At 42.9% G+C, this 26,638-nt stretch overlaps 1 protein-coding gene across 4 annotated transcripts in view; it reads right to left on the reverse strand.

Annotated features, from left to right (window-relative positions):
• Window positions 1-22,682, reverse strand: part of ALS2CL (ALS2 C-terminal like) — a 57,982-nt gene extending 35,300 nt beyond the window's left edge. Inside the window, exons 1-3 of one of the 4 annotated variants that reach the window (XR_470525.3) lie at window positions 21,878-22,571; window positions 5,775-5,930; window positions 557-752 (exon numbers count right to left, since the gene is read on the reverse strand). Coding sequence is in view for 3 of the 4 variants with exons in the window: in XM_007499753.3 (XP_007499815.2) it covers window positions 557-752; window positions 5,775-5,877 (299 nt within the window). In the remaining variant the exon portion in view is untranslated. Of the gene's footprint in view, window positions 1-556; window positions 753-5,774; window positions 5,931-11,572; window positions 21,093-21,877 lie in introns of those variants that run through there. The other 3 variants (XM_007499753.3, XM_056805178.1, XM_056805177.1) reach the window with 3 other exon arrangements.
• Between the last annotated feature and the right edge of the window lie 3,956 nt (window positions 22,683-26,638).

The raw sequence follows: 26,638 nt of genomic DNA on the forward strand, positions 1-26,638 counted from the left end.
ATCTAATTTTCCACATCTAAAAGAGAATTGAGTCTAGAATTCTCTGTCCCTCCTTTCCCCCCAGATGGTAAGCAATACGCACAATCATGTAAAACGTTTTCCCGTAGGAGTCCTTTTGTGAAAGGAAACTTGGAACAAAAAAATTAAGAAAGTGAAAAAAGTTTGCTTTGGTCTGGATTCAGTCTCAGTCATGAGTTTTCATGACTTCGTGAGTTTTTTTTTTTAATCCTTATCTTCTGCTTTAGAATTGATACTCTGTATTGGTTCCAAGGCAGAAGAGTGGTAAGGGCTAGGCAATGAGGGTTAAGTGACTTGCCCAAGGTCACACAGCTGGGACGTGTCTGAGGTCAAATTTGAACCCAGGACTTCCTGTCTCTGGACCTGGCTTTCAATCCACTGAGCTACCCAGATACCCCCTTAAGAACATACTTCTGAGAAGGGCTTGTGTGCTCCTCCAGACTGACAAGGGCACCTGGGTAAGCAGAGACTTGGGGAATGGGGAAGGACCAAGCCCAGATCAAGTCTTTGACATGGTCTCATCATGGCCAGCACTCACCGTTGGTAGGCTTCCAGGAACAGGTCTGGGCTGTGAAGAAGGTGCAGGGCCTCCATGCTGACGGTGGCTGGGGAGTTGAGCCTCTGCCTCAGTGTTCGGAGGCTGGCCTGGGTCAGGTCCCACAGCTGCTGGTACTGCACACTGAGCTGGAGCAGCAGCCTCATGCATTCCTGGTCCTTCGAGTTGGAGGGCTCTCCTTAGACAAAGAGAAAAGGGGGCGGCTCGCTCTGAAGAAGGCTTCCTGGTGGGGTCCTTCCCCAGAATGCTGGGAGGAAGACCAGCTGGTGCTGGCACCTGCCCTATTTCTCCCCATGCAGGAAGGAAGGCAAAGCAGGGAAGAGTCCCACGAAGCTTCTCCTAAGCCTGCCACATAGCTAGGTGGACACACTCAGATGTACACTTGTGAACACACACACACACACACACACACACTCAAACACTCTTATACAGACAGACACAGACACAGACACAAAGGTGGCAGCAGAGACCACTGGGGATTGCTGATGGTTTTGCAGGAGTACGCTGGTAAAGTTTAGTAACTGGGGGACAGCTGGGTGGCTGAATGGATTAAGATCCAGGACTAGAGATGAGAGGTCCTGGGTTCAAAACCAAGTCTTAGATACTGCCTAGCTGTGTGACCCTGGGCAAGTCACTTAACCCCTCTTCTAAACCCTTATCACTCTTCTGTCTTGGAAACAAAACACAATATTGATTTTAAGGCAGAAGGTAAATAATTTTTTAAAAATCTATATATAGGCTTTGCTGATCTCAGAGACAGAAATAATCCCATGGAAAATTTAATAATCAGCTCTTATGAGCCGGTTTGAGCTGGCCCCAGCACATTCCTGACTTGCGTTAGGTGATCTGAATGAATCCTCTCAGTTGTGAGGAGCCAAAGGAGAAAAGAAGACCCCAAATAATCATTATCATATATGTTATAATATGTAATCCCAGTATACCATAATATACTGTACTATGATATTATATCATGGACAGGTCTTTTCAGATTGTTTTCACATTATTGCCTTTCATAAACTAACTCACCGTTCCATCCAAACATCCATTTGCTCTTCCCTCTCACAGATAAAGGAATGCAAAGGGCTTCAGAAGCCACCTGGCTCAACCTCTTCATTGGACAGAAGAGGAAACTGAGGCTGAGAGAATTGTAAGTGACTTGCCCAGCATCATCATGGCAGCCAACTAGCAATCCTCTTTCTCGCATCTCAAAGACTTCCTCAGCTTTCTCCCCCATGGCTGTAGCCCACCTCCTTCTCTTCTCCATCTCCTTTAGAACCCCACATCCTTCCTAGCACGTACAAATGGCACCTCCCTCCTGCTGGAGGTGGTTCATGATGCCCTCAGTCCTCAAGTGCTTTTCCACTCTGCCACCCCATAATACTTTGTATTCATTTTGTATCTTAAATAACTTCTATTTCCTCATGTGTGTCTACACTGTTTCTCCAAGTAGCCAGTAAGCTCCTTGAGGGCTGGGACTTTGGACATTGTTGTCTTTGTAACCTTAGACACTTAATAAACACTTGTTGAACCAAAATGAATCAAATCCTGAGAGTCTCTGCCTCACATGGAACGATTCACCAAGAATCACACATCAAATGGGCAGCTAAGTGGGGCAAGAACTCAACTCTTCTCCTCTACCTTCTCCAAACTACCCTTGTTTGGCTTTTAGGAATAGGTAAGCTCAGAGTGAGTGAAGGAGCAGGAGAGACAAGTAGCCTGGCAAGATGCCACTAAAATGGGCATCAGGAGAGGTATAGTCTCAATCAAGGTCTGTTATTTGCTGGGTGACTTTTGACAAATTCCTGAACCTCTCTGGGCCCCAGGAACATGGAGATTGTATCTGTCCCCAGATACCTCCATGGTTACGGTGAGGATCAGGAGTTCTTTGTAAATGGCAAAAGCTCAGGACACATGAAAGGGATTATTCATTAATACAGTTCTTATTAGTAGAGAGGTAGCAGGGAATATTATAGAGCAAACAAGCTTCTAAATCAGAAAAGCCTGAGTTCAAGTCCCACCTCCTATGTATACTAGCTCTGTGACTGAGTCATTGAACCACTTGGTATTCTCAGCAATTCTGAAGACTTTAAGTTGCAAAATAATTGCTGATCTTTGGGGGCAGCTGGGTATCTCGGTGGATTGAGAGCCAGACCTACAGAGGGGAGGTCCTGGGTTCAAATGTGGCCTCAGACACTTCCCAGCTGTGTGACCCTGAGCAAGTCACTTAACTCCCATTACCTAGCCCTCACCACTCTTCTACATTGGAACCAATGCACAGTATTGATTCCAAGATGGAAGATAAGGGTTTAAAAAAAAATTGCTGATCTTTATTGGTAGTGGGATTTTCCACCAAAGAAACCATAGATCCAGACCAAAAAAAAGTATTATCATTGGATCATGACGATCATGACTAATTGTCTTCCAAATACAATGCTGATGCTGAGGAGGTTTGGTAATTTGGCAGTAAAGGAGACCATCTCTAGCACAACCTTCTCCTTTTAAAGAAGGGGAAACTGAGGCTCCCACAGGCCCAAAGAGATGGTAATGCTGAGCCAACTGGGATAGAGACAGAATGAGACTTTGAGTTTCTTGATAATCAGCTCTGTCCCCCTCATCAACACTCCTTGTTTGCAACAATTCAAAAAATATATTCATTCCCTACTGAGTGCAGGGTCCTGTTCTTGGTGCTGGGAAAGATACAGTTTTAATCATTATTTGCATTCCTTTTGAACTTGAAGGTTTAAAAAGGGTTTTATTTGTCTGCATATATGTTGTGTATTTTTTTTAAAGCCTTACTTTCTGTTTTAGTATCAATTCTAAGACAGAAGAGCTGCAAGAATGGGGCAATCAAGTTTAAATGACTTGTCTAGAGTCACACAGCTTGGAAGTTTCTGAGGTGGGATATGAATCCAGGATCTCCCAATTCCAGGCTTGGCACTCTAACCGCCATGCTACTTAGCCACCTCCAAATGTGTTGTTTAAGAGTATTTCTTGGGGGGCAGTTGGGTGGCTCAGTGCATTGAGAGTCAGGCTCAGAGATGGAAGGTCCTGGGTTCAAATCTGGCCTCAGACACTTCCCAGCTGTGTGACCCTGCACAAGTCATTTAACCCCTGTTGCCTAACCCTTACCACTCTTCTTCCTTGAAACCAATATACAATATTGATTCTAAAGATGGAAGTTAAGGGTTTAATTTAAAAAAAAAAAGAATATTTCTTTTAACTCCTGGCTCCTGCCCAGAGCTAGATGTTTGATAGAAGCCTTAATCCAACTTAGGGTTAAAGATTCCTCACTTTGTTGATTAGTTGTGTCTGGCTCAGGCAAAATGTACTTGCTTCAAGGGCAGGGACTATTTTCATTTTTGTCTTCATATCCCTAGCGCTTAGTGTACAGTGTTTGGCACATAGTAGGTACTTAATGAAATGTTTATGTTTATGAAATTGAATCAAATCATAAAAGTCTTTGCCACAAGGGCTAGACCCTTTTCATAGATGGGGAAATTGAGGCCTGAAGGAATCAAACTCATCCAAAAATTAAAAAAACCTCTGATGTGGGTGGGGCAAAGACTATTATCTTCATTTTCTAGAAGAAGCCAAGGCTCTTCCAGCTCTAAATCTATGACCTGTGATTTGCCTAAATTCATATGGCTAGTAAGTGTTAGAACAAGAATTCAAACTCTGATCTCCTAACTTGGAGCCAGACACAGTTCCCATCCTAGAGGAGCTTACATGGAGACAAAACAAATAAAATATAGGGTGGACTAAAATTGTTTGTCCCTTAGCTGTTTGTCCTCCCATTTATCTCTATGAAAGACCTAAAAGAATCTTAAAGTAGAGAAAGTCTTGGAAGGGTAAGGGTACTCCCCTAACTCCTCCAAGAGCACTTAATAATTTTTTTAGAAAGGCTACCTAGATGGGGACAGCTGGGTGGCTCAGTAGATGGAGAGCCAAGCCTAGAGATGGGAAGTCGTGGGTTCAAATCTGGCCTCTGCCACTTACTAGCTGTGTGATCCTGGGCAAGTCACTTAACCCCCATTGCTTAGCCATGACTCTTCTTCTGCCTTGGAACCAATTCACAGTATTAATTCTAAGATGGAAGATATGGGTTAAATACAAAAAGAATAGAAAAGCCAGCTGGAAACTGATATTCACTGGAGAATTAGGCAAATGGATATTAAGTGGGCTCTATGAGGAATCTTTGGGGGCAGCTAGGCAGCACACTGGATAGAGTGCAGGACCTGAAGTCAGAAGACACATCTCCCCAAGTTCAAATCTGGGCAAGGCATTTAATCCTGTTTGTTTCCTCATCTGTAAAATGAGCCGGAGTTAGAAATGGCTCACTACCCCAGTATCTTTGCCAAGAAAACCCCAAAAGGGATCATGAAGCATCAGAAATGACTAATCAATGAAATGAGGAATCTAACCCTAAGTTGGATTGTGGCTTCTGTCAAACACCCAGCTCTTGGCTGGTTTAAAGAAATATTCTTAAAGCCTTTGAGGACCACCGCGTTGGCTGGATCCTATGTTCTGGAAGCCTGGCTCACAGGGCAACAAATCTCCTTTTGGAGAAGTAATGCCTATTATAGCCCAAGCTCTGAGAACTGACAAGGTCTCTTTATGCGGAAGAAAAAGTCAAATAGTGAAGGGGTTTTCCCTGACCTCATGACCAGATGTGTGAGGCCTCTGCCTTGCCATGTGAGACCAGCAGAAAATAATGCCTGATAGAGGCTGTGCTCCATGCCTTCCTGCTTGGAAGAGATTGCATACCCATAGAGAAACTGAGGCTCATAGAAGTTAAATGAGATTTGATCTCAAGTTCTCTGCATTCAAACCTGATGCTCTTCTCATTGGACCACACTGCCTTAAATGATCCTACACAAAGATGGTGATTAATAAATATTTGAGTTCAATGGAATTTCAGTCATTCAGAAAATAGTTCTTTTGGATTAGGATTTTTTTCATTTTGTCCTTGTATCCCTGCATACCATAGCCATTTAATAAATATTTATCGATTAACTGATTGAAGGGATGCTAGGCTGAAAGACTGTAGACCTGGATTTGAGTACAGGTAGGGGCAATGATCCAGTAGGAAATGATATGCACAGTCAGTATCTCAAGCAGAAGCATTGGCTGCAAGAGCCAAAATGGGACCCTTTCTGGGCATTTTCCTTCCCTTTCCTGCTCCCCTGAGGCTATAACTCACCTGCCAGGAGCAGAGGTTGGAAGATGAGGGTATTGATGCGGCCAAGCAAGGCCAAGAAAGTTTCTTCCGCTTGTAGTAGTGATGTCTCTTCAGGAGTACACATGGTGCCTGAGGAGTGTGGCTGGTACGAAGCCCCCAGGCCTCATTAGGGCCCACCTAGTAGAGAACAGACACAATTTCACCACGATCTCTCTAGAAACTGCCACAAAAATCACCCATCCAGTCCAAAAACCATCAAAAATAGCCAGAGGACCAAACAGAAACCAGCTGGTTGAGGAATGGCTAAACAAAATGTGGTTCTTTAATGCAACAGCATCTTTTATGCTATAAGAAATAAGGAAAATTGGTGAATACTGATATGAATGGGAAGATTACATGAACTGATGCAAAGTGAAGTAAGTGGAGCAAAGAAGACAATGGACCTGACTACAATGGAAATGGAAATCACAATCACAAAAGAACCAATAAGGAGTACTGCAAAATTACAAAGAATAAACGTGGTCCAGAAGGGATATAAGAAGACAGTCTCACCCTGCTCCTTTTTACAGATGGGGGGCCCATGAGTATGGTGTGTTGCATATATTTTCAGACTTTTTTTTGACAGACTAATTGGTTTTATTAATTTTTTTGTGTCTCTTCTTCCTCTTTTCCTTAAATTTCCCTTTAAAAAGTATTCATTATAAAGAAGAGTTCTCTGAAAAGAAAAGGGGGAAGAATACTGGGAGAAATTTTAGTGATGTGAAAAAAGATATTAATAAAATGTGATTTTGTTTAATAAATGGTGCAAAAATTCAAAGAACAAGGTTGGCTGCAAAGAAAGTCTATAAGAAGAGTCTTCTTCCCATTCTTTTCCTGAGGCGCGGGAAACACAGATGTGGAACATTATATATACTGGCAAATTTTTTTCAATGTATTGATAATTTTTGCTGGGTTTTTTCCTTCTGCTTCAAAAAAATTATTTGTTATGCAGTATAGCTCTGGAAAAGAGAAGAGGTGGCAAAAATAAAATATAGGGGTAAGGTAAAAACAAGAGATAGCAATAAAATTATTTTTTAAAACCAGCAAGAAAGATATGAGTGAAATTCTAGCAGAATGGCTTGGGTTCCCCAAGAGTACTGGCCTGGGAGTCAGGAGATCTAGGTTCTTTTTCTGATTCCAGTATTAACTTATTTGATTCTGGGCAAGTTATGTAGATAATCAAGTTCCTCTTTTATCAAATGTCCATTAAATGGCAAGCTTCTTGAAGGCAGGGACTATCTTTTGTTTCTTTTTGTATCCCCAGAATGTAGTACAGTGCCTGGCACTATAGGCACTAGGACAGCAGTAGATAAAGTATGGAGACCAGTCAGAAAGATTCATCTTCCTGAGTTCAAGTCTGACCTCAGATTTTACCTCAGCTGTGTGACCCTGGGCAAGTCACTTAACCTTGTTCATCTCAGTTCTCCAACTATACATTGAGGTGAAGGAAATAGCAAATCACTCCAGTATTTGAGACATCACTTCTCCCTCAAGCTACTCTTGGACAGCTCTGATTATTAGGAAGAATTTCCTTACATTGAGCTGAAGTCTCTATAGTTTCTACCTTTCTGCTCCACATGGAACTTAGAAGAACAATTTTAGTTTCTCTTACATGTTAGAACCCTTCAAAGACTTCAAAACAGCTCTCTGATCTGCCCTACGTCTTCTCTTCTGCAGGCTCAACAAACATTCCTTCTACCAGTCTTCCAAAAGCAGTGTAATCTCTTAGCAGAAAGGAGATGAGTTCAAGATGAAGAATGGGATGCACATTTCTTGGATATGACCAATGTGGGTATTTGTTTTGTTTGATTCTGCATATAGGAAACCAGGGTTTTATATGTATATTTTTTCCAGTTGGGAGAAGAGATGTGTGTATGGAGCTGGGTTGGGATTGGGGGGGGGCAGGGAAAAGGTAGTAACCTTAGGTTATTCTCCCTTGACCCTAAAAAAAAAAAGGAAACTTTTAGAGGCTATGGTTAGAGACCTTCTTTCTCATAGAATCTTCTTTATACTTTTTCTCTTGGGATCTCATCATCTCCTATGGGTAGGGGTCACATCTGTGCAAATGCCTCCTGAATATATATGTTTAGTCATTACCCTTCTCCTAAGTTCTAGTCCTCCGTGTCTAACTACCTATTGGATATCTCCAAACAGAAGTCATCCAAGACAGCTCAAACTCCACATGTCCAAAGCCAAACTCATCACCTTTTCCCCTAAATCCACTCTTCTTCCTGGTCCCCAGGATCAAAACCTAGGAGCCATCCTCAACGTTTCATTCTCTCTGTCCAAACAATCTTATTGATTCCAGTTTGACCACATCTCTCAAATCCATCTCCTCTTCTCCACTTACTTGGCTACCACTCTAACCAAGGCCTCGTCCCCCCTTGACGTGACTATTTCAATAGCTTCCCAAGAGAACTCTTTGCTTACAAACTCTTCCCTTACCAAGCCATTTTCCACATGGCTGCCAAACTGAGTTTTCAAATCACAGGTATTTATATTAATAATTATTAATATATCTATATTAATTTATAATAATATAATTACATTATATTATATTATAATTTATATAATTATATTATATAATATATCCTATAATTATATTATATTATAATTTATATTATTATATTATATTATAATTTATAATAATTATTAATAATCTATATTAATAATGGGAGCATCCAGGTAGCTCAGTGGATTGAGAGCCAGGCCTACAGGTGGGAGGTCCAAGGTTCAAATGTGGCCTCAGACACTTCCCAGCTGTGTGACCCTGGGCAAGTCATTTAACCCCCATTGCCTAACCCTTACCCCTCATCTGCCTTGGAAGCAATTCATAGTATTGATTCCAAGACAGAAAGGTAAGGGTTAAAAAAAAAATAACTATATCAATAAGTTTCAGTGATCTCTTATTTTCTTTAAGATAAGACATATGGCCCCAATGTGTCCTTTCAGGTTGATTACACATTATTCTCTTACATATTTTACTCCAGCCAAGTAAGCCTACTTGTTATTTTCCCTCTATGACATTCCATTTTCCTTCCTTCCTTTCTTCCTTCCTTTTCTCCCTTCCTTCCTTCCTTTTCTTTCTTCTTTCCTTTCTTTTTTATCTCACTATCTCTTCCCTCCTTTCTTTCTTTCTTTCTTTCTTTCTTTCTTTCTTTCTTTCTTTCTTTCTTTCTTTCTTTCTTTCTTTCTTTCTTTCTTTCTTTCTCTTTCTTTCTTTCTTTTTTTCCCTCTTTCTTTCCCTCTTTCTTTCTTTCTTTCTTTCTTTCCATCTTTCTTTCTTTCTTTCCCTCTTTCTTTCTTTCTTTCTTTCCCTCTTTCTTTCTTTCTTTCTTTCTTTCTTTCTTTCTTTCTTTCTTTCTTTCTTTCTTTCTTTCTTTCTTTCCTTCTTTCTTTCCTTCTTTCTTTCTTTCTTTCTTTCTTTCTTTCTTTCTTTCTTTCTTTCTTTCTTTCTTTCTTTCTTTCTTTTTTCTTCCTTCCTTCCTTTCTTCTTCCTTCCTATAAAAAAAAAGCCCTTCTGCCTTAGAACCAATTCAGTGTATTGGTTCTAAGGCAGAAGAGTGATAAGGGCTAGGCAATTGGCGGTAAAGTGACTTGCCCACAGACACAAAGCTAGTAAGTATCTGAGGCCAAATTTGAATCCAGGACCTCCTGTATCCAAGCCTGGATTTCTATCCACTGAATCATCTAGCTATCCTTTTCCATTTTTTGTTGTTGTTGTTGTGCCTTTGAAGACCATCAGCCCATGCTTTGCTTGGAATGTCCTGCTCACCTTGACCTCTTGGAACTCTTAGGTCCCTTCAAAGCTCAGTTCAAGTGATACCTTCTAACCAGTTCTCCTAACCGTTTTTAGTCCCCCACTCCCCAATTATGTTGTATTTACTTCTTTGTGTCTGTACCGTTTCTTCCCAATAGAATGTAAGGCAGGTGCAGTGGATGGAGTACAGGCCTGAAGTCAGGAAGTCCCATCTTTCTGAGTTCAAATATGGTCTCAGACACATAGCTGTGTGACTCTGGGCAAGTCACTTAATCCTAATTTAAAATATATTTTTTTTATTTTTAAGTGATAAAGAAAATAATAGCATGCACTTGGGGGTGAGTGCTGGGCAGATTTTCTGGATGAGGTGGGACTTGAGAAGGAAACTTAAGATAAGGGTGAATTTGGAAAGAGAGAAAAAAAGAGGGACCAAATTCTATCTATCCATCCATCCATCCATCCATCCATCCATCCATCCATCCATCCATCCATCGACAATGACAGATACTTTCAATGGCAGAGGACAAAGAAAGTCCAGATGAAGTCAAGGCGTGAGTCACTTTCTGCTCTCGGGAACTTGCTCTCCTTGCCCCAGCCAGGTCTGAGCAGGTTGGGCAGGTAGGAACTCAGAAGGAAACAAGGGCAAAGATGGGGTAGTCAGACTGGTTGAGGTTGAGCAACGAATCCAGGGCTGGGCAGGTCACATGCAGCAGGGTAGGGAGGTAAAAGGGGGCACTATGCCAGAGGGAGCATGGTCTGCCATGGAAATCCCAAATCTGCCATTCACTGAGAGTATTGGATGGGAGCTTTGAAGATCTAGAGCTTGCAGGGGACCCAGAAGCCAACCGTATTTGGTTACAGATGAGGAAACTGAGGCCCAAAGAGATTCAATGACCTACCCAAGATAGTAAACATCAGAAGCAGCATTTAAATTCAGGTTTTCTGACTCCAAAGCCAATTTCCTCCTTACTGTACCACACTGTCTCCTTCCTTACAGAACTCCAGACAAGTCCCTTAACTTTTATGTGCCTCCATTTTCTAATTGGGGTATCCAGGTGGCACAATGAATAGACTACCAGGCTCCTCTCCCTGAGATCAAATCTGGCCTCAGACACTTCCCAGCTGTGTGACCCTGGGCAAGTCACTTAACCCCACTTGTCTAACCCTATCACTCTTCTGCCTTGGAACCAATACAGAGTATTGAATCTAAGGTGGAATGCAAAGGTTTTTGTTTTTGTTTTTAAGTAAATTAAGGGGTGGGGAGGAGGACAAAATCATTTAATCCTGATTGCCTAGTCATTGCCTTTCTATTTTAGAATTGATGCTATGGCAGAAGGGTCTAAACTAGTTAATTAAGGGTGCCTGTCAATTGAGAAATGACTAAAGGGATGATAACATATAAATACAATGGAATATTACTGTACCCCAAGGTACTGTGAAAATGACAGATTCAGGGAAACCAAGTCAGCCTGGAAGTGATGAGTCTTACAACTGAGTAAAGGAAAACAGCTGGGCAAGTCTTAAGAACTCTTATCAATGCAACGATTAATCATGACTTCAGAAGACTGGTAATCGGACGTGGCTCTGGCTGAGAACTAGAGGACAACTTTGGTTTGCAGACCCAGCCAATGTGTCTGATTTGCTTTGCGTGACTAGACTCATCTATGACTACAGGGGACAGGGGATCGTGGGGGAGAGCTAGTGGGTAGTGACAAGGCTAGTTTCAAAAGAAAAGAGCATTGAGGAAACCCTGAACAATCCACAGAAGAGAGCCGGAGGAAGTTCAGAAGTGGATAGAGACAAGCAGAGAAATTGTAGTACTAGCAGGTTCAATTGAGCCTTTCCCAGTAGTTCATTTTCTCATATAATACTCATTTTCTGTTCTTTGGAAGGGGAGATGTTGAGGTCCATTTACCTTATTCCTTTTCAAAAAATTTTAAAAGAAGAGAAAAAATATAAAATTTAAGGTTAAGAAAATGTACAAGTCACAGACAGCTAGGTGGCAGGGTTGATAGAGTACCTGATCTGGAGTTCAAATCCAGCCTCAGACACTTATTAGCTGTGTGATTCTAAGCAAGTTCCTTTTGCCTCAGTTTCTTCATCTGTAAAATGAGCTAGAAAAGGAAATAGTGAATCATTCTGGTATCTTTGCCAAGAAGACCCCAAATAGAGTCACAAAGAACCAGACACAACTAAACGACAGTGACAAAGTCACAGGGTGCCTGGCAATGTTCAGTGAGGGGAATCTGGTCCTGTACAGACAGGGGGGTATATCTAGGTTAAACGAGAGGTCATGTCAGCTTTACCATGTACAAATGAACTGCAGAGACAGGGATCCCTTCTCCATCCAGTGTGATCAGGGGTTAAACCTTGCCTTGTTCCCCCAGAATCAAAATCCTAGCACAAACCCATATAGTGCAAGATGAGTGGAAGGAGCCTTGGTGGTCTTCTCAGTCAACTTTCCCCCTTGGGACAGTCCTTTCTGAATGTTCCCAAAGCTGGGGGTCTATCTCCCCCTCAGACCAGGTGCTTTTGCTGAGGAGGGGCTGCATTTCCTCACTCTGGGGGCTCCCAAGGGTCAGAGGTAGACCCTTTCCATAAGGTGCCTAGCTGGTTCCACACTAACTGTGTAGGTTTTTTAAAAAATAACCTTGAAGCTAAGAAATCCTAGGGGTAAGGGTGCAGGGAATGGATTCCAAGGGTTTATTTCTGTAACTATTGACAAAGAAAGGGTGGGGTGGGGGAGGAATGGAGCCTCACCACTCCAGGGCCCAGCCCAGAGCTCAGAAATTCCAAACCCCACCTAAGCTGTAAGGGAGAGGCTTTGGGGTTGAGGCCAGCAGGAAGGGGAAGAGGAAGGACCAGGTAGTAATTCAGGACTGGACTATTGTACCAGCTTTCCTCTCCAGCTGACACCTGGGAGGCCCTTGGGATCTCCCCCAGAGGAGGCTCAGGCCAGGCTTAGCCTGGGAGAAGCTGGGCTGTTGTGTTTCAAAAGCATTTCCCATCACTTGGGAGCAGGTCAAGGTCAGGGGAGGGAAATAAAAGCTCAAGAGAGGGATAGTGGCCAATAGCTGATGGCAAGGCTGCCCTCCCACAGTTCTGCCCACAACCAGCATGCCCAGGACATCTCACCCTCAAAGTCCAGGGAAATTAATAGCATGATGGGGCAGCTGAAGAGCTAATGCCACAGGACAAGCTAGGTGGTTCAATGAAGAGCCAGACCTGGAGTTGAGAAGTCCTGGGCTCAAATCTAGCTTTAGACACTTCCTAGCTGTGTCCCTGGGTCAGTCATTTAACCCCATTGCCTAGCACTTACTGCTCTTCTGCCTTGGAACCAATACACAGCATTGATTCTAAAATGGAAGGTAAAGGTTGTTACTAAGAAAGAAAATAAGGGTTAAAAAAAAAGGGAGAGAGAGAGAGAGCTAATGCTACCATAGTCTGCATTCATGGTAGCAGGAGACTTAAAAGTGGAGAGAATGATCTGGTCCAGACCCCTCATTTACACATGAGGAACTGGATCAGAAAATGACTTAGCCAAGGTCACCAAGATTCTAACTGGTGAAGTCACAATTTGAACCCTGGGTCCTTCCTGACTTTAAATCCAGGGCTTTTCCATAATCCCACTTGGCACAATGACCTGGACAGAATGCCTTGGGAATACCTGATCCAGACCTGGGTACCACATTTCTAGAAAGGGCATACTGAAATGCATTGAGATTGGCATTAGAAAATGCAAGGCTAATCATTCAATTTCCCACCCCACCCCCAGATCCATATTTGTTATGAGAAGGGTCTCTTTTCAACGTTAGTTCAATGTAGGCTTATTTTTGTGCTTCAACCAAACAAAGTAGGCTGTTTCGTAACACTGGGAATGGATGACATTTTAATAATGAAATGGGAGACTCTAGGATGGAGAAGGGAAAGGAAATGGGGAAGGGAAGGGGTGGAATTAGCATTTAAATAGAGACTACTAAGTGCCAGGCACAGTGCTAAGTACTTTTAAAATATTCTCTCATTTGATGCTCACAAATCTTTAAGGAAGGTTTAGTTAACATTATCCTCATTTTACTGGTGAGGAAACTGAGGCAGTCAAAGGTTAAGTGACTTGCCCAGAATTACAAAGCTAGTATCTGAAGTCAAATTTGAGCTCTAGACCCAGTGCTCTATCCACTGTGCACACCGGTGTCTCCTGGGTATGGAGGAGTAGGGGAGAAGATGATCAGGAAAGGCCTGCTGTAGAAGGTGAGATCTGAGCAGAGTAAGAAATGTGAGTCACTATTATCAAAGCCTAGAGGGAACCCTTGGCAAGTCCTTCATTGTACAGATTCAGGGGACCAAAGGCTCCTCAGCTCTCTATACTGGAGGTAACTCAGTCATACCTGAAGGCAGAGACAAGTCCCCAGGCGAATTGAGTGCCCCCCCCCCATGAGGAGAGACGTTGGCCTGTCAGCTAGGGAGGTGTGGGCATGGCTGGGGGGAGGGAAGTGGTCCTATACAGGGATGGACACTTTCCTGTGAATGTGAGGCAGAAGCACAGACCCAGTGATTCACCTGGGCATGAAGAAACTGGCAGGACTTCTCCCTGTGGGCACCCTCCTTCCTTCTTTCCTCAACTTTGTTATTGGCATCAGGGCCATAGATGCCAGGACTTACAGAATCAACAGCCAGCACAGTACAGTGAAGGAGACCCTGCCTGGACATAGAGTAAGAAAAACTATTTGTAGGTCCAGCTCTGCCACCAATTCATATGGATCCATTCAATTCCCATCTTTGAGCTTCATGAGGTCCTCTGGCATTCTGTGCTCCATATCTTACCACCTCCACCACCTCTGGCATTCTGTGTTCCTGTGGCCTCAGACTTACTAGCTGAGTGACCCTGGGTGAGTCACTTAACCCTGTTTGCCTCACTTTTCTCATCTAAAAAAAAATGAGCTAGACAAGGAAATGGCAAACCACTCCAGTATTTTTGCCAAGAAAATCCCAAAAGGGATCACAGAAAGTTGGATGTGACTGAAAATAACAGAACAACATATAATATTAGAAGGGACTCCAGAGATCATTAAAACCAGTCTCTTAATTTTAGCAAGGAGGAAAGTGAAATCTATGGAAAGAAAATGAGTTGCAAATTTGTGTCAGAGTTGCTATTTAGAAGCCAGAATCTATCCTATTTCCCAGGCTAAGGTTCCGTGCCTCACTGTCTCTATTATGTCATGAGAGACCATGCAATAAGAGGGGTGGACTCTGAATTCCAAAATCAATTCAATTTAATTCAATAAACATGTATTAAGAACCTACCATAGGCTAAATACTATGCTAAGCCCTGGAGATACAAAAAAAAAAAAAAGCAAAAAGATAGTTCCTGCCCTCAAGGAGCTTACAGTCTAACTAGGGAGACAATATACCAACAAAGATTACAAAGCAAGCTCTGTGTTGGATAAATCAGAAGTGATTAGGAGAGGGAAAGGGCTGGTAGCTAAAGGGACAAAATGTGTCTGTTTGAGGCCCTGACTGCTTTGCTTTGGTGCAGCCAGAGGTTGGGCAGCCTGGGATCATTCAGGAAAGTCCTCCATTACTTCCCAATTTCTAATCCAAAATTCCATCCTCTGAGGATCAAGAAGGGAAATACAGAGATTCAGGATGAGGGATTTGGGAGAGATATTAGGAAGCTCCAAGAGAATTATTAGCCAGAAAAAAAGGAGCAATTTCCTCTGATTGGCTGAATGGAAAGACTGTTACTTCACTTATATTACAGCTTTGTCATATCTGTCCTAAGACCTTAAGATGCCAGGGGCCAAGGTAATAATAAAAAAAATTGAATGTTAAAGGGGTTTTATAAAATAGATTGAGAGCCAGACCTGGAAATGGGAGGTCTTGAGTTCAAATTTGACCTCAGATCCTTCCTAGATGCATGGTCATGGGCAAGACACTTAATTCTCCAATGCCAATGCCTAGCCCTTAGCATTTTTCTGCCTTGGGATCAAGACACAGTATTGATTTTAAGATGGAAGGTAAGAGTTTTAAATAAATCAATTAAATAGATCACAAAAAATTAGAACTGAAAGGGACCCTAGAGCACAGAACAAAGAACACTGGAATAGGAAGGCAATTTAAAACCTAGAGCATGGAATGTGAGGAAAGAGCCTTAGAACATAGAATGACAGAAGAAAGAAAGCCCTGAGAACATATAAGCTAGAAGGGACCTTGGGTTGTAAACTATCAGAGCTTGAAAACATCTTGGGATATAGACCATAAAATGCTAACCTAGAAGGGACCTTGCATAATCTGATGTCCTACCTCATGATTTAAAGGAGGGAGAAATGAGGGAATGCCCTTTGATTGGAGAATGGCTGAACAAATTGTGGCATATGTTGGTGATGGAATACTATTGTGCTCAAAGCAATAATGAACTGGAGGGATTCCATGTGAACTGGAACGACCTCCAGAAACTGATGCAGAGTGAAAGAAACAGAACCAGGAGAACATTGTACACAGAGACTGATACACTGTGGTACAGTTGAATGTAGTGGACTTCTCTACTAGCAGCAATGCAGTGATCCAGGACAATTCTGAGGGACTTATGAGAAAGAATACTATCCATATCCAGAGGAAGAACTGTGGGAGTAGAAACACAGAAGAAAAAACAACTGTTTGATCACATGGGGCAATGGGGATATGACTAGGGATGTAGACTCTAAATGATCACCCTAGTGCAAATATTAATAATATGGAAATAGATCTTGATCAATGATACATGTAAAACCAAAGAATATGAATCATGTAACTATGGGAATTTTGTCTAAATTAAGTAAATAAATAAATTCTAAAAAATAAATAAGGGGGGATGGGAGGAAACTGGCAGAAAGAGGGATGGGACTGATAATTGGAAATAGCACAGGCCTGAAGGTAAGTTCTAACACTCTCTGGGCTAGTCATTTCTTGGAAGCTCATTTTCCTCATCTGAGTAGGTCTAGACCTAGTTCTTTCAGGCTCCAAATTCTACCATGGTGCCATTTGACCATCCTGACCCTGTTTTCTCTTCTAGAAATTGAAGGCAATAATATTTACACTATCTCTCTACAGTGCAGAAGGTTCTCCACAAATCTAAAAACATCACATGAGCTATTATTATCTGACTGGATAAGAGATGTTTCAGGGGCTAGTGGTAGGGAGAGTGCTAAGGCCAGTTCTGAGATTCCCTCCAGGGGTACACATCCCCTATATTGAGTCTACTTGCTTTACCAGTATGTGGTCTCTTCGGTCAAGACCCTCCTGGGCAGAATGGTCTGTTCTAGAGGGAGATAAATCAGTTATCTGGGAAGACATGTTTCATAATGCTCCATCTTCCCCCTCTAAATATGTTTTATTGGTGAAGTAGAAGTGCTAGATTTGGGATCAGAAGACCAGGGTTCAAATCCCAGCTTTACCACTTGCCACCTCTCCTCTTTAGACCTCAATTCCCTCCTTAATAATTAGGAAGTTGGAGCAGATCAATCCTATGATCCCTTCCAGCATATACTCCTAGGAGAGCCTGGGAAATTGGCTTCCCAAGGACTTGATTTAAAGAGATGATGTAGCTAGAGCTGAGAGGCAAAGGTAGGGACCCAAAAATAAAAAGAATCAAGCAGAACAATGGGAAAGGATTCAGTTCAATTCTGCAAACATCCACTGCCTTTATTAAGTACTTCTTACATGCAAAGTCCTATACTAGGTGGAAGAAGAAAAAAAAGCAGAGGAGACACTCCCTGACCTCGAGGAGTTTATAATAAAGAAAGGGGCAAAGGGAAGAGAGCATCAGGCTTGGAATCAGGAAGACTCAAGTCCTGATGTTCAAATCCAACCTCAGACACTTACTAGTGTATGACTCTGGGTAAGTCACTTTACTGTCTGCCTCAGCTTCCTTATCTATTAAGTGAGCTGGAGAAGGAAATGACAAACCATTCCAGTATCTCTGCCAAGGAAAGCCCAAATGGAGTCATGAAGAGTTGGACAAGACTGAACAACATATACACAGAACTATAATTACAAGTTAGCTTTAGTTAAGTGTAAAAAAAGTCAGAGAAGCATTAAAATGTAAACTACTTGAAAGGCAGAAGAAAACATGATTTATTACTTCTTTGAGTATATGATTTGGGGTTTTGGTTTTATAAGATTACTCTCTTACAGGGGGCAGCTGGTTGGCTCAATGGATTGAGAGCCAGGCCCAGAGATGGGAAGTCCTGGGTTCAAATTTGGCCTCAGATACGTCCTAGCTGTGTGACCCTGGACAAGTCACTTGACCCCCATTGCCTAGTCTTTACCACTCTTCTGCCTTGGAATCAATACACAATATTCATTATAAGGAGGAAGGTAAGGGTTTAAAAAAAAAAAGATTACTCTCTTACAAAAATGAATAATAGGGAAACAGGTTTTTAATAATAATACACATATAACCCAGTGGAATAGCTTGTCAACTCCAGGAGTGGGAGAGAAGAGGGGAGGAAGAGAACACAAAACATACAAACCTGAAAAACTTATTTGTAAATTTCTTACTGGAATAAAATAAAGAAAAAAATCCCAAAAAACTCATGTAAACTACTTAAGGGCAAGGAGTTTTGTCTCTGGGTCCCCAGCCCTTTGCCTTAGTGCCATGCAAATAGTAGGCAATTAAGACTGATTTGATGAACTTAGAAATAATAGAAGAGATTACTTTAGGAGTTGGGCGTGGAAAGAGAATCTTCAATCATTTTTGATCCTCTTGGGCCTTTTTCAGGGTTGAATAACTTGCCCAGGATCTATACCCTTTCTTAGTGCTTTTTTAGGGTAGAATGACTGCCCCAGAGTCTAAACAGTCAAGCTAGACAATCTTGTCAACTCCTTCACTATTGCTCATTAATCTTCTCTCTCCCCATTATCTATCAGTTGACATGTCTCTTTTTCTTTTCCCCAAACCCTTACCTTCTCTCTTAGAATCTACACTAAGGATCCATTCTAAAACAGAAAAGTGGTAAGGGCTAGGCAATCAGGGTTAGGTGACTTGCCCAGGGTCACACAGCTAGGAGGTGTCTGAGGCCAGATTTGAACCCAGATTCTCTCAACTCCAGAGCTGGCTCTCTCCTGACCCACCCAGCTGCCCCTGTCAAGTCTTATTGATTCTACCATAGCTACCCCTACTCTTTTCTCTATTCACATGGCCACCTCCCTCATAAGCCCTCACAACCTCACATTTTGCTTCCTAAATTGTTCTCCCTTCTTCTCTAAACCATCTTCCAGACAACTCCAAAATGATATCCCTGAAGCATGAGTCTGATCACTGCACTCAACAAATCAAGTGGCTTATGTGTACTAGAATAATGTATAAACTCCTCTTTTTGGCAGATTAAAGGTTGTCATCACAGTGTGGCTCCAACTTGTCTTTTCAGTTGAATTTCCCTTTACTCTACATCATGAACCCTACCTTTCACTGTTCCTCAGACACAACGAAAAGGATGGGGCAACTAATTCACATGTGAAGGGTGAGAAAGAAGGAAGAATCAAGGGTGACTGAAATTCCAGACCTGGGCAACAGGGAAGACAAGTGGCAGGGGAGCACTAGTAAATGTCTAAATTATATGCAGGCACTGGATAGAGTGCCAGACTTAGGGTCTGGAGGTCTTAGACACTTCCTAGTTGTATGACTAGATAAGTCATTTTAACCCTGATTTCTTAGCCCTTCAATCTTAGAACTGATACTAAGACAGAAGGTAAGGGTTTAAAAAAATAAAACAAAATGCATGCACAAAAATGTTTTAATCTGCATTATTAACATTTTCTTTTATCATTTTCTTAAGCCTATTCAATCAACAAATCAATAATAAATCAAGTTTCCACAGGAAGACTAGTTCTATTTTGGATGTGATATTAGATTAAAACTTCCTTAAGAGCAGGAATCTCCCCCGCCCCTTTCTTTGTATCCCCATCATTTAGCATAGCTCTCAGGGCTTAATGAAAGCTAATTGTGGGGCAGCTAGGTGGCTCAGCAGATATCAGATCTGACCTGAGACAGCTATGTGACCTTAGCCAAATCACTTAACTTCAATTGCTTGGAACTGATATGGACTCTAAAACAGAAGGTAAGGTTTTTAAATAAATCCATAAATGCTAACTGACCCTCTATTGCATTTTCTATTTTTCTCTGTTCCTAGCACTTAGCAGATTGCTAGACACAGAGTAAGAACTTAATTATTGCATGCCTAATGGTTGATTGCTGGAAACTCCAAGAAAAAATGTTAAGCTAGTTATTTAAGAGAGTCTGGACCTGGGGGACTTGATTGGGTCTGGATCTGGAAATCATTTGCATAAAGGTGTCATATGAAGCTGTTGCCAAGAATGTGGGGAAATAAAAAAAAAAAGTTACAAGGAAAAAAGCTTGGGGGCCATCCATATTTAGGGAACAAAAAGAAAACAGAGGAGCCAATACTTAGGTTGTTAAGTAGTGAAGTAGAATGAGATTGAATGCTGTCTTAGAAGGCCCCTTGCTAGCTAGGTAACCCTGAGCAAGTCATTTAACCATTATCCTCAATTTCCTTATCTGTAAAATGGATAGATAACAGCACCTACCTCCCAGGGTTGTTATATGGATCAAATGAGGTAACATAGGGCTATGAAAATATAAATAAAGTGCTATATAAATGCTAGCAATTATTATAAAGGAGTGCTATTAATTAAAGGTACAGTATCACAGTAGCCATGAGAATAAAGGGTACCAAAAAGGCATTGTGATGTGATAAAAGGACATCAGGGACCCCTGAGCCCTGGATGCTAACTCTGATATTTACTGGTTCAGTAACCATGATGATTCTTTTATCTCTCTGAATCTTAGTTTTCCCATCTGCAAAATGGGAATAATGGGATATTTTGGAGGATTCTGTGAAGACAGGGTTTAAAAAGATCTTCCTAAATGTGACAGTTTTAACATTAAAGCCAGCCTTTACACCAGAAGCAAGTTAATGTTTTATTCTAGAAACAATAGATATTGAAGGTTATTAAATAGGGGAATTTATTCGGCCAGAACTGTGTCCTGGGATAATTTTGGCAGCTCTGTGGGGGCTGGACCCAAGGGAGAAGGGGGATAGAATGGATGAGAGCATAGAGTGGCTTTGAGACCTAGAAGAAGGGAGGTAAGGAGACTCAGCCTAGATGTCTGATATTCTCAGAAAACTGAAGACAAGGTCATAGGAAAGAAGGAAGGAGGGTTGCTGGGGGTTTGGGGAGAGCAGGAAAGGTTTGCTCCAGCTGTTGTGGGAAGCACAAGCCAGGAGAACCCCACCTGAGGTTAGATAACACGAATTTAGAGTCATCCCAGTCAGCAATTTTCTTGACTTCCTCAAGAGCCTCGGGTAGGAGAAGGGCCGGATAGTCCAGAAGTCCCAAAGCCCCGAGAGACAGAGAACAACGACGGAGGCTTAGGACTCTTGGGGTGGGGACAGTAGGGAGGAGGCTGGCTCCCCAGGTGTTTACGCCAGGCAGCCAGAGAGCAGGCCAGGAGGAAGCCCGAGGCAAGGTGACTTCTGAAAACACCCTGGCTCCGCCCCATCCCCTAGTGTCCCGGGCCCTCCGGATCCAGACCCTAGCTCAGACCCTAGCAGCGCGCCTCACTTTTGCTCATCTCCTCCACAATCCTTTCCCCGGCACCAACCCCTCCCCCATCGCGCCAGCCCTTGCCACATATGGCCCTTGGAAACTTGTCTAGCTCCCTATCACCACCTGCTTCGATTTCGACCTGTCCCTTGGCAGCGCCCCTGTCCCCTGTTCTCCCCAAACACAATTTATCCCCATGACAGTGTTCCCCACCGCGTCTGTCCCTATTGCGCTGTGCCTTGGTCGACCCCCCACCCTCCCTCTTACCTCTTCTATGCCCCTGACAGCACCCTTACGGGTCTACCCCAGCTGCTCAGTCACCTGAGCACCCACAATCTGTCCTCCTGACTGTCCTCCACTGCTCCTGCCCCTGCTAGTTTGTGCCTCCCCTACCCTCCAAGAACAAGCTATCCCCCTGACTGTCCTTCACTGGATCTACCCTTGCTGCTGTGCCCTGGTAGAACGCCCGTCCTCTACATCTCTTCACTCAAAATCTGTCACCCGGACAGCCCCCACCGTGCCTTCTCTGTCCTGACAGTGCAGCCCCACCGGCTCTGACCACGACCTACCCCCCTTACTCCGTCCCCCACTTGGGCTACCCTAGCCTCACCCTGTCTCCTGGCATCACGTCCCACACACAGCTCCCGCCTCAGTCGCTCCCAGGTCCCTGGCAATAACCCTCTCCTGCCCCTCTCCTGGGACCCGCACGCGTTCGCCTTCTTACCTGTGCGCAGAGATCTCTCAGGGGCTGGACCCCGGCCCTCCAGCCTCCTTGGACCGGGCTAGGGACGTTTGGCGTTTCTCTCCCTCGGTTTGGGGCTACCAGCAGCCAGGCTTGGGAGAGGAGGCCAGGGGGCCGGGCCGAGCCGCCTCACCCCACCCTCTCTTCTCCTCCCCTCCCCAAGGCGGGGGGAGGAGCCCTCCCAGTCCCTCGACACCCTCCCGGTAGCTAGGGAAAGCACCCAAAGGAAAACGGCTCTTTGGCCCGCCCAGCCCAGCGGCAATGTGTCTGTGGGTTTGTTTTTCCCTCGCTTTCACTTTAATTCTCCCCTCCTCCCGTCCCCTCCATCCCTTGTCCTCTTTTCCCCTTTCCCTGTCCATTCTCTTTCCTCAAAATCAAATACCCATCCTACTCTTTCTTCCCTTTCTGCCAAAGGCTCCCCCTTGGCAGACAACCCTCTCCCGCTTCGTCTCCCCCTCTCCCCCATCTTTTCTCCCTTCTACTCCCTCGTCTTCCCTGCCTGTCAAACTCAACCCCTCTGCCACTCTGGCTCAGTCTCCCCCACTCTGTCCTTGGATCCGCTCCCTTGGTCTTTCCCCACGGGCCCTCCCTTACGGATACCTCAGCCCCTCCTTACTAGCCCAGGACGCCTGCCCTCCCGAGGCTCTGCCCCGGGCCTCCCATCTGTGGTTACCAAACCTGCCACTTTGTATGTCCCTCCCTGGCTTCTAACTTGTCTGCTGAGTCCAACGCGGAGAAACCCTGGCAGGCAGCGGACCCTGGTCTTTCCCCTCCCCAGCCTGGCGCCTCTCTACTGAGTGAAGAGTCAAGACAAATAGAAAAAGTGCCTCATTTCGGTGCCAATTTCTGTGCCACAATGTGGGAGCTGAATTAGAATGTGAGAAAGTTTCCAAACTTGAGGGATAAAAGGAAGCTATGAGCCCTGGGGGCACTGGCCAAGGAGGAGAGCTGGAACTCCTGAGGTTGTCCACTGTGACTCAGTGGAAAGAGCATTTAAGCCGGTCAGTTTCCCAGGATTACTGTTTAGACCAGGAAGTTGATGGGGGGGGGGAGGGGCTACCTTTCTCTTCTCCCTTTTAATCTAACTCTCCTGAGGCCTCAGACTCCTGACCTCCTTGGCCCCTGAGCTTGCTTGGCTGAGCCAAACTTAGTGATCTGAGGTGCCCACACTCTACCCTTTCCCTTCTCTCGATCCTTGCCATGGGTAACTAGACACCAGAGGTTGGCACCTGCCTCTTCTTTCCCTTCTCCCCACTGCCTACCACATCCTCTGCCCCACAAAACTGCATTTGGGACTGGGGGTTGTTCACAGAGGAATAAAAATTAGACAAATTCTTCGGAAATAATACGCCTGGGGGAAAGTGATGTGTAAAAGCATAGAGGGAAAGTAAATAGGACCTAACCTTTCTAAATTCAATATAATCAAGAAGCAAGGTGCCATCTGAACAGATAAAGTCTCACATACATGGGAATCACTATTTTTTAACATACACAAATGCTGTGGTGATTAATAATGACATAAACCATACTAAGACATGACTAATTTATGGTAACTTTTCTCACTGTTATTTTTTTTCCATTCAGTGGAAATCAGTGGTATAACAACTATCAGGAGAGTTGGGGTTATTAAAAAATAGCTTTTCCTGTGTGACCCTGGGCAAGTCACTTAACCCCCATTGCCTAGCCCTTACAGATCTTCTGCCTTGGAGCCAAGAAGGAAAGTATTAAAAAAAAAAAAAGCTTTCCCCCTCATTGAGGTTGGGAGCCACTTTCTTATTCTGTCCTGCTATAGTTCCTTGGGCTTAGTGTATGATCCTTAGGGGGCTATGGGGTCTGGTTCTCTTTTATTTATTGTCTAAGGCCTCCTCCCTCTAAAAAAAACAGAAAGAGAATGGCTTTTTTTTCTTCCTGAAACCCACCTCTCAAGGCTAACTCAGACTGGCATTTCTGTGCCTGCCAAATTGAGTTGATTGGTCCATTTTCCAATCTTGGGGGTCTTTGGCTCTGGAACTTGCCTCATTCAATGAGAAAAAGAGGGAAATACAAATGGATGACTATTGTCATCAGCTCATAAATGGACTAAATGGGGAAAGATGAACCTGTTTATCATCTAGTGGTGGCTAGGTGGTACAGTGGACAGAACTCTAGGACTAGAGTCAGAAAGACCTGAATTCAAAATCCAGTTTCTTACACTTACTGGCTGTGTAACTCTAGGTAAGTCACTTAACCCCTGTTTGCCTCAGTTGCCTCATCTGTAAAATGAGGATAATAATAATACCTCCTTTCCATGGCTATTGTGAAAATCAAATGAGACAATAATTATAGGGGTGCAGCTGGGTAACTCAGTGGATTGAGAACCAGACGGGAGGTCCTAGGTTCAAATTTGGCCTCAGCCACTTCCTAGCTGTGTGACCCTGGGCAAGTCACTTGACCCCCATTGCCTAGCCCTTACCACTCTTCTGTATTGGCTCCAAAATGGAAGGTAAGGGTTTAAAAAAATAATAATTATAAAGCACTCAACAGAGTTCCTGGCACCTTCTAAATGCTATATAAATGTTAGCTGTTATTAGCTATCATCTGATTGGAGCTTAAGGAAGAAAAATCTAGGACAAGTAAAAGGATTTCTTAGTCCACTAAACAGATTACTTTTGGTAGATGGTTGGACACATATTTTTGTCCCAAACATAGTTTGTATAAAATCCAAGTGCAGCTTATAAAAATCACAGTCTTTAAAAGAGATGAACAGGGGCAACTAGGTGACTCAATGGATAGAAAGCCAGGCCTGGAGACTGGAGGGGTCATGGTTTCAAAACTGGCCTTGGGCAAATCACTTTACCCCAAATGCCTACCCCTTATTGCTCTTCTGCTTTGGAACCAATAAGAAGGAAGGTAAAGGTTTAACAAAAAAAAAGGGTGGACAGTGAAAGTATTAAGAATGAAAAAAGCTAGGATAATACAAATAAACAAAATATACTTATTTGAGCTCTAAATGCCACCTGCTACCAGGCTATTGATTCCCTTGCATGACCAGAATGAACTCCTTCATCTCTTTTTCTTAGAATTCCTATGTTCAAGTAAACCTCTTATAGAAAAATTTTCTTGTTCACCCACATATTAATACTCGATTCCTCCAGAAATTACATTATATTTCTTTTTCTCTGTACAAGTTGTACACTTCTGGTAGAATGGAATCTCCTGCAGGGCTTTGTTTGGTCTTTGAACTTTCAATGTTTAGCACAGTACATTAAAATAATAAATATTTTATTGAATTGAAATGAGATTTGGAAAGTGACTTCACTGTAAATATAGACCATGTCCCTAAAATGAATTCTCTTGAATTCTTGAAAAGAAAAAGAAAAACCCAATATTTAATGGGAAAAAAGTTTTAAATCCATACCTGTCAAAGGCTAAGAACAAACAGTTCTTAAAAGAATTGCAAACTATTAACAACTACATGAAAGAAGGATCCAAGTAAACTCAAAACAACCCTGAGCTTTCACCTCCTGACCTGTAAATTGGCAAAGATGAGAAAAGATGGGAAGAGTCAGTGTTGGTAGGATTATGGGAAGGTTGGCAAACTGGTACATTGTCAGTGGAGCAGCATTATTATATGTCTCCATTTTTATTTTATTATATGTCTCCCATTATTATAAATCTCCAATGGGTGCTAGAACTACCTGGAAACATTTATGATTGGCTTATCAGTTTTCTTTGTGGTCCTGGGCTCTTATCCTAAGTCCTGGAGATACAGGGTAATAATATTGTTCCTTAAGGTCTACCAGATCTAATTTGCAAAAGGCTAGGCAAGAATCCAGGGACTCCAGCCATAAATGCTCTTTCTAGAGAAAGGACTCAGGGCAGAGCCCAAGAAAGGGTTGATTGGATGATGATTATCTGTGAAAACTTAACTACTCTTAGCAATGCATTGATCTGGAACAATCCTGAAAGTCTTATGATGGGGAATGCTATCCATGTCCAGAGAAAGAACCATTGGAGTCATCTTTCACATCAGTGTATTTATGCTTTCATTTGGGGGGTTTGGTTAGAAATGAGGGTATTCTTACAACAGTGACCAATATGGAAGTGGGTTTTGCATGACAATAAAAAATAAAATAAGAAAAAGAATGGGTTGACTGCTAGTATGAGCCTGGGCACACTGGGTTAAGCATTAATGAAGAAGGCTTTTCTGAAGAAGGGCAGAGTCCTTGGGAAGGGCTGTCCTCTACTTTAGTTTGTTGCCTGAACCCAGCTGCCCAAAGAGGTTATTTGGCCTTACAACCCTTGAACAAAGGATCTGTTGTTCTTTTTCTCCCTCCCAATCCCCTCCCCCTGCTCATTCCTGATAGTTGGCCTCCCTAGAGCAGTCTCTCTCCAGCCCTCCCCAAGAATCTTACTGAACAAAAGCCCAACTAGGCCTCTTGCCAGGCAAAGGGTACCAGAGATCCATAGAATGCTAGAGCTGGAAGGAACCTCAAAGCTCATTTAATCCCACATCTTCCTTTTTTTAAATTTTATTTTTGGATTGAAGCATACTTTTAATTTTTATTTTATTTTTAAAATTTATTTATTTAGTTAATTAATTTAGAATATTTTCCCATGGTTACATGATTCATATTTTTTCCCTTCTCCCTCCCATAGCCAACACACAATTCCACTGGATTTTACATGTGTCATTGATCAAGATTTATTTCCATATTATTAATATTTGCAGTAGGGTGACCATTTAGAGTCTACATCCCCAAT

This window comes from Monodelphis domestica, chromosome 7, assembly GCF_027887165.1.
Source record: "Monodelphis domestica isolate mMonDom1 chromosome 7, mMonDom1.pri, whole genome shotgun sequence".
Classification (NCBI taxonomy): domain Eukaryota; kingdom Metazoa; phylum Chordata; class Mammalia; order Didelphimorphia; family Didelphidae; genus Monodelphis; species Monodelphis domestica.